This window comes from Nymphaea colorata, chromosome 3 (genome assembly GCF_008831285.2).
Source record: "Nymphaea colorata isolate Beijing-Zhang1983 chromosome 3, ASM883128v2, whole genome shotgun sequence".
NCBI classification, from domain to species: domain Eukaryota; kingdom Viridiplantae; phylum Streptophyta; class Magnoliopsida; order Nymphaeales; family Nymphaeaceae; genus Nymphaea; species Nymphaea colorata.
The window spans coordinates 21,815,892-21,827,882 of NC_045140.1; the positions used below are offsets into that span (position 1 = coordinate 21,815,892).

General features: G+C 38.5%; 1 protein-coding gene across 1 annotated transcript; it reads left to right on the forward strand.

Moving 5' to 3' along the window:
- The first annotated feature begins 281 nt into the window (after window positions 1–281).
- On the forward strand, window positions 282–11,991 carry LOC116249575 (kinesin-like protein KIN-4C). The gene is made up of 27 exons (XM_031622711.2): window positions 282–650; window positions 1,033–1,179; window positions 1,281–1,436; window positions 1,931–2,184; window positions 2,776–2,954; window positions 3,033–3,157; window positions 3,572–3,608; window positions 3,775–3,866; window positions 3,951–4,064; window positions 4,152–4,265; window positions 4,759–4,848; window positions 5,226–5,391; window positions 5,819–5,919; window positions 6,205–6,303; window positions 6,391–6,504; window positions 6,589–6,705; window positions 6,872–6,952; window positions 8,289–8,360; window positions 8,437–8,530; window positions 8,635–8,666; window positions 8,754–8,851; window positions 9,191–9,262; window positions 9,359–9,586; window positions 9,927–10,074; window positions 10,204–10,254; window positions 10,346–10,852; window positions 11,427–11,991. The coding sequence occupies exons 1-27, from the start codon at window positions 504–506 to the stop codon at window positions 11,829–11,831; spliced, it is 3,840 nt and encodes a 1,279-aa protein (XP_031478571.1). The 5' UTR covers window positions 282–503; the 3' UTR covers window positions 11,832–11,991.

Genomic DNA, 11,991 nt, shown 5'->3' on the forward strand with positions numbered 1-11,991 from the left:
TCCAGGCCATCGAATTCGGAACATCGACGGTCAGAAATCGTTCTCATAGGCCGTCCTACTTGCCCGCCCTCGCCATATCAATCCTCAGGTCCGTGCCTTTTTCTTTTGAATAAGACAACGGCTTAAAACCCCTCTCGCACGCGGGCGCCACACGAGCGGAATACACGGAATTTGAATCCGGACGCGAGGCGCTCTCTGAAATCCAGTTCATACGGCCTGTTGCCCGTTAGGCCTTGCTTTCTTGAAAAATAAAAAAAAAAAGGCGGAGAAAGAGAAATAAATCAAATCGGAGAAAAGCCCGCCTCTTCGTTTCGTTTGTCTTCCGAGAAACAAGAGAAATCCGTCGCCGTCTTCTCGCATTCTTTTGGAGGCTTCGCTTTCTTCTTCTTGTTTTTCATCAAGATTCTTTCTCTGATGAGTTCCTTCGGGAATTACTGATCCGTTCCATCTGTCTTGATTCGTCTCCTTCCCGTCGGTTCTTCGCCAGGAAGCTGGATACAGGAATGGATGCCGGTTCCGTCCAGCCCCCCCCGGCGGAGAAGGATGCCTTGACGAGTGTCAGCGTTGCGGTGAACATACGGCCTCTCATTCCTTCGGAGCACCTCCAGGGATGCACCGACTGCATCACTGTCGTCCCCGGCGAGCCTCAGGTGATCTGCAGGGATGTTTTCTGCTTGTTAGGGTTATTACACATATCCGGATGTCTTCAATCTTCGATAAGGATCTATTCGTTAGACTAGGATATTGTGCTTGACGTGTTTTGCGAATATAAGGTAGCATGTGCAAGCTCATGGTTTCAGATTCGGGGTCGTTGGCACTTGGCAGTTCTTTACGGTTATTTCCATGATCTGAATATGCGAGATTCGATCTTGAATGAGAGGGTCAGCCGTTCTTGATTATTGTGTTTATGTGTTTTAAGAGAAGAATGAAATTTCTGCAAGCTCTTGGTATCCCATTCTCACTTGTTGCATCCTTGAATCTTAGCTCGGCATAAATGATTCTGATTAAACTGGTGACTATTTCATTGAACAGGTTCAAATTGGAAACCACGCATTCACTTTTGATTATGTATTTGGAAGTAAGGGCACTCCTGCTGATTCCATATATGATCATTGTGCGGCTCCGTTAGTTGATGCCTTGTTTTCTGGCTACAATGCAACCATTCTTGCCTATGGCCAAGTATGCCAAAATTATAATCAGTTTCTGTTCAATTTTGTTTGCAAAGGTCATTTGTATTAGTTCATAGATAACTGATTGTGCTGGTTATCTGTTCTTCTCAGACAGGTTCAGGGAAAACGTATACTATGGGAACCGGCCATACAGATGATACTAATAGCAGCAGAGGAATTACTCCCAAAGTGATGGAATCCATATTTGAAAAAATCGAGGCGCAAAAGAGCTCCACAGAGTTCTTAGTCAGAGTGTCGTTTATTGAGGCATGTTACTATAGCTTTCGCATTTGTTAATTAAGCCGTTTTCGTATTTGCTATGCCCCGCAGTCACTGCGCTTCGGTTTCCTATGTCCCGACGTCATTATCATATCGAAAGCTTCATGTTGATATCACTGAAAACGTTAATATTGAAATAAATTCTTAAAACTACAGACTGAATTTTACGATATTGTCAAGGTTTCACAAAGACAATATTACAAGATTACAGGTCTCTAAATTTTTTAATTGCATAATATATTTTTCAAACAGAACTATTCTTATTGCAGATCTTTGGCTTTTTCAATGTAATTGATGCGAATATCTCACGAATTTCTTTAAGTCGACAAGTTTTACATGTTTGTAGATACTCTGTCAAGTGTTAACCTCGGCTGTATTAATTGCATGAATTTATGCTTTTTTCTTTTGTTGCCTAAAAGCTTTTTTTACTTCAACAAGTTAACGATTGCTTTCCATTTTCTTTGCCTCATCTGTTTGGACAGATTTTTAAGGAAGAGGTTCTTGACCTACTTGACCCACAGCTTTCCTCTGCTATAAGAACCGAGGGGCTTGGCCCTGGAAAGCCCGCTGTCCATGTTCGAGCTCCTATACAAATCAGAGAAACTGCAAACGGGGGTATCACACTCTCGGGCGTTACAGAGGCTGAAGTTAGATCTAAAGAGGAAATGGCATCACTCTTGGCACAGGGTTCACTATGTCGTGCGACAGGATGCACAAATATGAATAGAGAATCGAGGTTTCCTAACATAGTTATTATTCCTTGACAAATATTCACTATTATTCTTGCGTCATTTGCTTTGCATTATTAAGTTGCATCATGCTGCTGAGACAAATATATATGTTTGTTCTTACCTTTTGGCTATTTATTTACTTTGAAGAATATGAATTTATCTACACTATATTATTCTTGGTAATTTTTCAGAAATTTTTTCTGTTGAAATGTATTTTGTGGAATTGAAAAAACAGAACTTTAAATAAGAGCAGAAAATCTTCTGAAACTTTATTTTTTTATTATTTTTAATACAAGTACAGACTACGAACAGATATATACAGAAGTCTTCAGAACATATTAAACGAGTGACAAGGTATTTGAAAACATGCTGTCAAAAAATTGAAAACCTTGCATGTATGAATTCGGAAATTCATGCACGCTATTTTTTTTAATCCTGTCTGTCTCTACAACATTTTATGCACAAACGTCCCTTTCTTCGTGTGGTTGTGATATCAAAGTGGGTTAATTGTGCCAAAAGTTCGTTGTGAATTATTCTGAAATGGGAAAAAAATTTAATGATGCATAAACGTGCTTTATCTATTCTTTCAATTACAGTCGCTCTCATGCCATCTTTACAATCACGTTGGAGCAAAAGAAAGGTATGAGTGGGCCTAGTGTTGCAACGGGTGAAGATATGAATGATGAGTTTTTATCTGCAAAGCTTCATCTTGTGGATCTTGCTGGATCAGAGCGTGCTAAACGCACAGGAGCAGATGGATTGCGATTTAAAGAAGGTAAAAGACTATGGTAGAAGTAGAATCCATTATTTTGTCAGTTATCTGTTTGTTGATTATGGCATGTCAATTTTGTAGGCGTTCACATAAATAGGGGCTTGCTGGCACTTGGAAATGTCATTAGTGCTTTAGGTGATGAGAAAAAACGAAAGGAAGGAGGACATGTCCCATATCGTGATAGCAAGTTAACTCGCTTGCTCCAGGTATTATGGTTTTGGCTATCTTTGTTTTTTCAATAACCATAAATGAGTTCTAGCTTGCTTCTACATTCCCAGGGTTGGGCTCTTCCTTACCAAATCTGTCTATCATCCCAAGACATGATAAAAACCAAGTTACCTTGAATTGTTCTTGAAAGTCTGATGATAATTATTTTTTAGCTATGATTTTATCAACTTCACGTGACATCAGGCATTTTGGTTGATAAACATTTAATTGCTTGGCAATTTTGTGCCATATGATTCGCTTGTTTTAGTTTAAGTTGAAAAGCAATTATGTCTCATGGTTTGTAGAATCTTGTTAACTAATGAACGCTCGGAGTATTTACGATTTTCAGTTTCTAACGAGTAGTTTATCTCATCATATGATCTATCGACTGCTAATGTTTAATAGTTGGACAGGACTCTTTGGGGGGAAACAGCAAAACGGTGATGATAGGTGAGGTTTATTTTCCTTGTCTGGTCTTCTTACGTTACTTGATCATTTATTTGGATTGGCAGAAGACGTGGTTTTCATGGGTAGTGTATGCTCGTCTTTTTTCTCATCACAATTTATTTGTTGCTGGTTTTATGTCACCATATACTAATATTCGTTGTTACTACAGCTTGCGTCAGCCCTGCTGAAACAAATGCAGAGGAAACTTTGAATACCTTAAAATATGCAAACCGTGCGCGGAACATCCAAAATAAAGCAATAGTAAGCTACAAGTCATATTTTATTTGCCTTCTTTAAAGATGCCTGTCTGCATGAAATGTAAATTGTTTTATTTTTTGACCACAGGTAAATCGCAACCCAGTGGTAGCTGAAATGCAGAGAATGAGAGCTCAACTTGAACAACTGCAAGCTGAGTTGTTGCTCGCTCGCTCAGAGGGTACTCCTTTTGAAGAATTGCAGGTAAAAAAACACATAAACTTAGTTATTGCCTGTATGCTTATATTGTTTTACCTAATTGCTCTGATGAAAGTATCGAACCTGTTCTAGGTTTTGAGGCACAGAATATCTGTGCTTGAATCCAACAATACTGAGTTGCGACAGGAACTGGTGGAAACCCGGATGAACTGTGAGCGTTTAGTGCAAAGTGCAGTTGATGCCGAGGTGAATTATGTGTTATATTCTTTGGCTACATATCACTATGTGTCTAATCAACTATAAAGGTTGAACTAATGTCCTTTCTGCTTGATAATCTGTTTTGTTTTTTCTTTTAAATTTACATCCCGAGTTACAAATTTGATTGAATTCTATTGGTCATCACCTACATTAAAAAAATTAATTTATTTTTCTTCTTCTTTTCCATTTACTTTTTTTATTATAGGAAATAAGAAAAGTGTGTGAACCTTCTTTTCCATTTACCAATTTTCTCGATATTTGTTGTCGTCGGGTCAATATTTCTTCTGTACTGTGTAATGTGTAGTACACCACCTTAAAGTGTGTGAACCTTCTGCAACAAATTTTGAAACAATTTCAGAACTGGATGAAATATTGCATTAGTATATTGTTCCTCTGGTTCATCAGTGGGTCTGCAATAATAGGTCTCTACTCCAGCTTCTTGAATATGGTAAATTTATCTTGAAGAAATTGAATGAAATAGGTGGAGAAGGATAAGCTGATTATGAAGATCGAATCTGCTCGAAACAGAAAATCCTGGGATGAGGTTGATGGGGAGGACATTAGTGCAGAGGTGACTGCTATTTTTTTGCTGTTTCTTGGTTTTAATTTTATTAAAATAGTGAATACTGCAAGTATTTTGTCATATCTTCCCATACTTAGGATTCATTTTCATCTTTCATTTGGAAGTTTACAAATAAATATTAATATCAAAGTTATATTCTGCTTTTTTTCTAGAAACTTGTTTTACATGTCTTTGCATTATTTTATCTATATTTCTTAAAAAAAAATCGGAGGTGGACTAAATTTGGTCCGAAAACATCCAAAAACTTTCATTTGCCACTGATTTTGGACACATCATGAGACTGAACCCATTTGCAACTGATTTTGTTGCTGTTGCTTCTTGCATAGTTTTCTAGCCTTTCATTTTCCAATTTTTTCTGCTTCTAGGGTATTGATTTACTGAAGAACTATGCAACAAAGGTCCAGAGACAGGAGGCAGAAATACTGCACTTGAAGAACTTATGCCAGTCAAAGCAAGATAATGCTGTAGATTGTTTTGACCTGGAAGATCACGAACCATCCTTTTGCAATGGCAAAGATGCTACATTTTCAGGTTACTTTTTCTCCTCACTTCCACCTATATTTGCTAATCATTTTTTTCACTGTTGATATCTAGCCTATGTCTGACAGGTATTAATTTGCAATTTTTTCAACTAAATTATAATAGTTTTATTGCTTTGTTGGCCTGTGTCTTTCGTCAAGAATGGTTTTCGCCATGACTATATAAATGCAGTTTTACTTTTACCGTCTCTATGTTCGGTTTCTCGGTATATTCCATATGCAGTTGGATTTTGTGAATTGTGCATTTATGAATCATTTTTCTGCATTTTAAATAAAATATAGGCAAGATGGTTACTGCCATCGCTATATAAACACAGTTTTACTTTTACCATCTCTATGTTCGGTTTCTCGGTATATTCCATATGCAGTTGGATTCTGTGAATTTTGCATTTATGAAGCATTTTTTAAATAAAATATAGGTGAGGCAGAAGTAGAGGAAAAGGAACTGGAACATTGTGCTCTTCAAGACACATTGGGGAGAGAACTCCAGGAATTGGACAAATGTCTTCAGCAAAAGGAGGTATTCTATGATCACATTAGTATTTCTCACTTGTCTTGTTGCTAGGATTCAATGGTACACATTTGGCCGTCTATTGTTGGCATATATAATATAGATGTGATTTGCTATCATCTGGACAAGCTCATAAGTATTTGCTTTTAGTTGCCATTTTTTCATCAGTTTCATGACCTTGTTCCCTCATCCCTGTAACTTTTTCTTGATTGTTTGCATTTCCTTACTGCCTATTATGTGAACTTATTCCAGTAACCATTAGGAATGTAATTTTCTTTTCCTTTTTGTTTACAGGCCGAAATGAAGTTATACTCAAAATCCGATACAATAGTTCTCAAACAACATTATGAGAAGAAGTTGCTTGAATTGGAGCACGAGAAAAAACACTTACAGGTAAATTTATTGTAATTAGTTGAATGGGGACGTTTTTGGGGTGGTTGGAGCCTGGAGCTGATGTAGATTGATCACTTTATTCTCCAGAGAGAGATGGAACGCTTGAGAGCAGAGCTTGCCAACATTTCATCTGCTTCTGATGAAAGTGCCCACAAATTGAAGGAAGAGTATCTTCACAAGTTGAATTTACTGGAAGCTCAGGTCATGAATACCTTTCCTTGGTTCTTTTTTGTCCTTTTACAATCACAAAGAGTACAGACCTGAATGTGGATAATCTCTGTGCAGGTAGCAGAACTGAAAAAGAAGCAAGATGCACAATCCCTGATTTTAAGACAGAAGCAAAAAAGCGATGAAGCAGCAAAGCGTCTTCAGGAAGAAATTCAACGAATTAAGACTCAGAAGGTTTAGTTATTATTCATTGACATACGTTTTAATTTTTATCCAACGGTAAACTCAGAAGGTTTAGTTATTATTCATTGACATACGTTTTAATTTTCATCCAACGGTAACAGATTTTCGGAGCAGTTTAAATATGGGCTCTCACTGTTTTCAATTTGATGCAATATAGGTCCAGTTGCAACACAAGATCAAGCAAGAGTCTGAGCAGTTTAGAGCATGGAAAACTTCACGAGAGAAGGAGGTTCTACAGGTACAGTTGCTTGATATAATGGTGCCTTTCAGCGCTTTTCATGTATGACCTTGATATAGGAAAGCAAATGAATGACTATGGAGTTGTTTGTAGATCGGACCAGACGGCCTTACTTGAATAGGATCTGTGTCTATAGGTTGTACAACTATATATCAGACCAGAGAGTTACAAGATATGTATGGCCAATTTATCTTAAAGGATGATGATACCAATCACAACGCGTCTTAAATTAGCAATTGTACAAAATTTCCATGGTATATAGGAGCATAGAGTAGTTATAGTCTAATTGATATCCAATGATAATAGTACAGCATGAACAAATTTTTTATGCATTAACACTTGGAGAAAATGATTTTCCACAAAAGACAGTTGCTTTTTAATGACCAAAAATATGAAACTAGGCTTTTCCTTGAAGTGTATACTTATTCTATTAATATTATTTCCTTGCTTGAAAATGTGTGCTTGTTCTGTGAACATTATTATTGAAAATTATATCGTTCTGACAAGTTCCCTTTGGGAGTTTCCTGCCTATGATAGATGATATTGTGGGGATTCTGGGTTACTGGTAGTAGTGTCCACAGTTTCATGCTTTAAAAATACCTTCTGTAATTTTGTTGATTGTACGTGCATGCATGTATCTACTTTATCTCTTTGCCCATGTGTGTATGCATGTTCATAATTGAACAAAGGAGACCTTGGATAAAAGAGAGCATCAATAACTTGCAAATTTTATTCATTGATATCTGCGTGAGTGCATGCACATATGTTAAATCTTCCTTGAACATAATATCAGTTCGTTGTCCTCATCCAGATGTTATATGTGACCTGACTTATGGGATAAATTTCTGCTACTTTCTGTTAATGTGTGCATTTGGAGTTTTTGCGTGAGGCATCCGTTTTTTTTATTTGATATGATCGTGCTTGTGGGCTTGCATTCAAGTGCAACTTGTTTGTCACCATGTCAGGATGGTTGCCTTTATTTTGTACACATATTTTACAACAGTACAATGGGGTTGGGTTGCCAAGTTGACGCTCGAGTACTTTGTATGATTATCCATCTAAGAACTGCTTGATGTAGCAATCACTAAATCTTATCTATATCTTACGTGAAGCTTATCAGTTAATTTGAGGAATCAGACTGCAGTTGGTTTGTTCTTTCTCTTCTGAGCAAGAATAAATATGGTATCTAACATAACGTTGCAACGAAAAACAGCTGTTTTTCCATCTTTTTGTTCTGATATACTCTTAGCATATCCTTCATATTGAAATGTTAATATTTTCCCGTCACTTATTAGATATATAGATTGCTGAAAATCAAATGGAATTGCATTCGCAGCTGAAGAAGGAAGGAAGGAGAAATACGTACGAGATGCACAAACTCTTAGCTTTGAATCAGAGGCAAAAAATGGTAACTTCATCTTTCTGGCGAGTTAATTGTTTGGAAATCGTAGAGGTGGTTTTCACTTTCTCCTTGTGCTTCCAAGGTTCTTCAACGAAAGACCGAGGAAGCTGCTATGGCTACTAAAAGGCTCAAGGAGCTACTCGAGTCACGCAAGGCTTCTTCTCGTGAAACATTTGGTATGTCATCATGTCCCTGTTGGCTTTGTCTCAAAGGACACATAATTCGGGTTTTATACATGCTTAACGCACCTTGAACTATGTTTCCTTTCTTTTACTTATAGTTGGCGGCCACGGCAACATGGCTGGGGTTCAGGTAACTCACAATATAATCTTTAGCCCTTTAATTTTCCTGTTTGTACATGCCATTGTTTGGTGATTCTGTGTCGTTCTTGTTATTTAGAGCAATGAAAAGGTTCTTAGAGATGCAATTGAACATGAACTTGAACTTATAGCGCACGTGCATGAAGTGCGGACGGAGTATGACAGGCAAATACAAGAGTAAGAATCTGTCCTGCACATTTTGTGGTTTCTCAATTTTGACACGTCTTCTCATTGTGAGTTCTAATATTTGGTCAAATTACTGAAGTGACAAAAAAGGATAAATTCTTTTAACTGCAAAAATGCTTGTAAGGTTGCGACGAAAGTTGAGCTTGAAGTTGCATGTTCTCAAATACATATTACATAGCTTCCTAGAATATTCTACAAACATGTAGCTGTACGTATAACACAGCCCTAGAGTTCCTCTTTGCTAAATAGCCTAAATCACGACAATAATATTGTTGCATGGTAGTCCGTTGTCATTAACCTGTCTCTGTTCCCTGGATGGTTGTGTTTCAGGAGAGCGAGAATGGCTAAGGAGATCGCAGAATTGAAGGAAGAAAGTGAAATGTTGAAGCAAGATAATACTGGGTGAGCAGCCGAGCAGACACTAAACTCGCTTCCGATTTAGTTAGTCCATGTCAGAACTATCGTTTCATTGAATTCCATATCTTTTCATGGTTGCAGCAATTGTACTCCAACTATGTCACCAGGTGCAAGGAACTCAAGAATATACGCGCTCGAGAATATGCTGACTGCTACTTCTAGCACCCTCGTTTCCATGGCTTCACAGTTATCTGAAGCGGAGGAGCGTGAGCGCATTTTCAGTGGACGTGGTCGGTGGAGCCAAGTTCGTTCCCTTGGTGATGCAAAAAATCTACTAAATTACTTGTTCAACCTAGTTTCATCCTCAAGGTGACTAATTATTTGCTTAGCATAATATTGTTCTTGTTCGAGAAGTCATTTAAGTGTGCCTCATTAAGAGAATCTTCGAAAGTTGATCACTAATGAAATTTGATATCACAGATTAATTTTAAATATAATTAGACAACGCACAAATTAATTTTAAACATTTTACAGATAAAGGGCATGAATGGAAATAGAAGTTTGTGAAGGGCTGACAATACCGTGCATTGGAAATGAATTGTAGTGCCATCGGATGGCCCTTTTTCTATTTTTGGTGATGATTTTGGTTCATTCAATTCTGGCGTTTTCCTTTTTCCTAATTTTGCACTTTCACTTTTCGTGCTTTTAGGTGCTGTATCATGGACAAGGAGAGGAGATGCAGAGAGAAAGATGCAGAAATTAAAGAGCTGAGGGAGAGAATTAGTACGGTTAATAGTCGTTTGAAACAAATGGAGTTTCAAGCTCAGAAGCACAAGGAAATTCAACTGATGGACAAGGTTAGAATTTTAACATCTCAAAACATATTGAGGTCTTTCATTACCACTACTGAAGAGAATCTTATTTTTCTTTTAGCAAAATTTTACTTGAACTTACTAAATCTATTGATGCTCTCATGTTTTGGACAGAAACATGCTTTTGGTAGTGGCACAGACGGGGTCCCCTATGATCTTCGAAAGGTAACGTTATTTGGATTAAACCAAAGATCGGCAGCTTCTGTGTGACTTCAAGCATTTGAAATAACTGTGAAAACTTCTGCTTGCTCAACAGGCTATACGCAACTCAATCTGTTTCAATTATGACGGAGGTTTGTTTGATGACATGGACACATCAGACTCTGAGTTGTCCAGCTTATCCGATGAGGATTGGGAGAAAAGTGCTCCTCACAAGCAGAGGAAGAAGGCACGGAGGCCACGCTTGGAATCAGTATCTAGTGCGGAAGTCGAAAGTCTTGCTTCGCGGAATTCATGCATGGATAGTTCAAAGGAAGCCGACAACTTGGTGTTGCCTTCTTCAGATACATGTTGCTCCTGCAGCCAAACTTCAGGGTGCAAAACTATGAAATGTGAATGTCGCGCATCTGGTGGGTTATGTGGTGCTCAGTGCAGCTGCAAACTTGGAAAGTGTGCCAATCGCAAGAGTTGCACTGATGACGCAACAAATGCTTTACTTGCTACGGAAGGTGCAACACTTCTCGAGAGTGCCATGAAGAATGTGGAGGTGAACGTTGAACCAGTTAAACAACGAAAGCCACTTTCAGATGTGGGCAACACACTGGTACGTCGCTTGTTTGACATTTTCATTTCACCGTGATGCTTATTATCAATGCTTGTTTATAGTTGGTTGATTTGAAATAACATGGCAGTGCATGTAGTTAGTTTTGCGAATTGTGTACGGGCGAAGTCCATTTTTATTTTTAGGAGCGTTTACTTAACATGGCAGTGCTTATGAGTCTTTTTTAAGAGCGTTTACTTGATATTAAGTCACTTTTTCTCATCCGACAGCATAACATTTATGTTCTTTTTGGTTAATTTGATTGCAACTCACTCATATAGGACATCTGGAAGCCCATCAGTCCAGATCGTTTGCCGTTCTGACCTTCGTAATGCTGTTCCCGTAAATGAGTTTAGCAAATTTGTTCCGTGTGTTGCCGTTGAGATGTAATTGGTAGCTAGGTTCTGTTTCTTGTTGTCCTTGTTCTTTTTTTTACATGAAGGGGAAGATTTGCGTAAAGCATCATATACCTCTTATTCGTTGCTGGTTTTCGCGTCTGTGTTCGTGTTCTACATTTAAAAGTCCCCCTCTCTCTCTCTCTCTCAACATAAAGATTGAGTTGTTTTGTCTTCTGCAGGCCAACTCAGATGCAACCCAGCCAAGCCAGAGGAAACAATGGAAGAAATCTTCATTTCAGTTGGTTCCAGCGCAGGCGCCAACACCAACGCCCACACCAACAGCCCCAATAGCGAACCAAGGGCCGAACAGCGAGGCAGTAAAACATGATCAAGGGCCAAACGGCGAGGCATTAAAACAGGACGCCGTGGCGGGCGAAGTAGATGAGATACCCATTCCCCTAAAGCTACCTCGAGCAATGCGCAAGTTGCCCAAAATGAACAGCGACGGCATTTTGAAAGAGAGAAATGCAAGTCGTGCTGACGACACGAGACCTGAAAAGCCATCAAGCCGAGCTGCATCCAAAAGCCCACTTCGTCCTGCGAGGAGCTCTTCGGACGAGAAAGAGAACAGCAGTCGCCTGTAGTCAACAATATTTATTGAACCAGAGGCAAGCAGCCTTCTTGCTGCTCCTCCCCACGGGTTCTGTCCTGTTATATCGCCATTCTTACAAGAATTCTTTTCAATGGTGCATCCATTGTAATGTTTATTATAATTGGAAGAAAGAAACTGCTAGTTTCACATAA

Excerpts from the sequence above, each read along its gene's own strand:
- LOC116249575 (XM_031622711.2), top strand. The coding sequence starts at position 504 with ATGGATGCCGGTTCCGTCCAGCCCCCCCCGGCGGAGAAGGATGCCTTG. Across the intron at positions 6,304-6,390 it reads ACGAGAAAAAACACTTACAG|AGAGAGATGGAACGCTTGAG; the intron begins GTAAATTTATTG and ends TTTATTCTCCAG. Across the intron at positions 8,531-8,634 it reads TTCTTCTCGTGAAACATTTG|TTGGCGGCCACGGCAACATG; the intron begins GTATGTCATCAT and ends TTTTACTTATAG.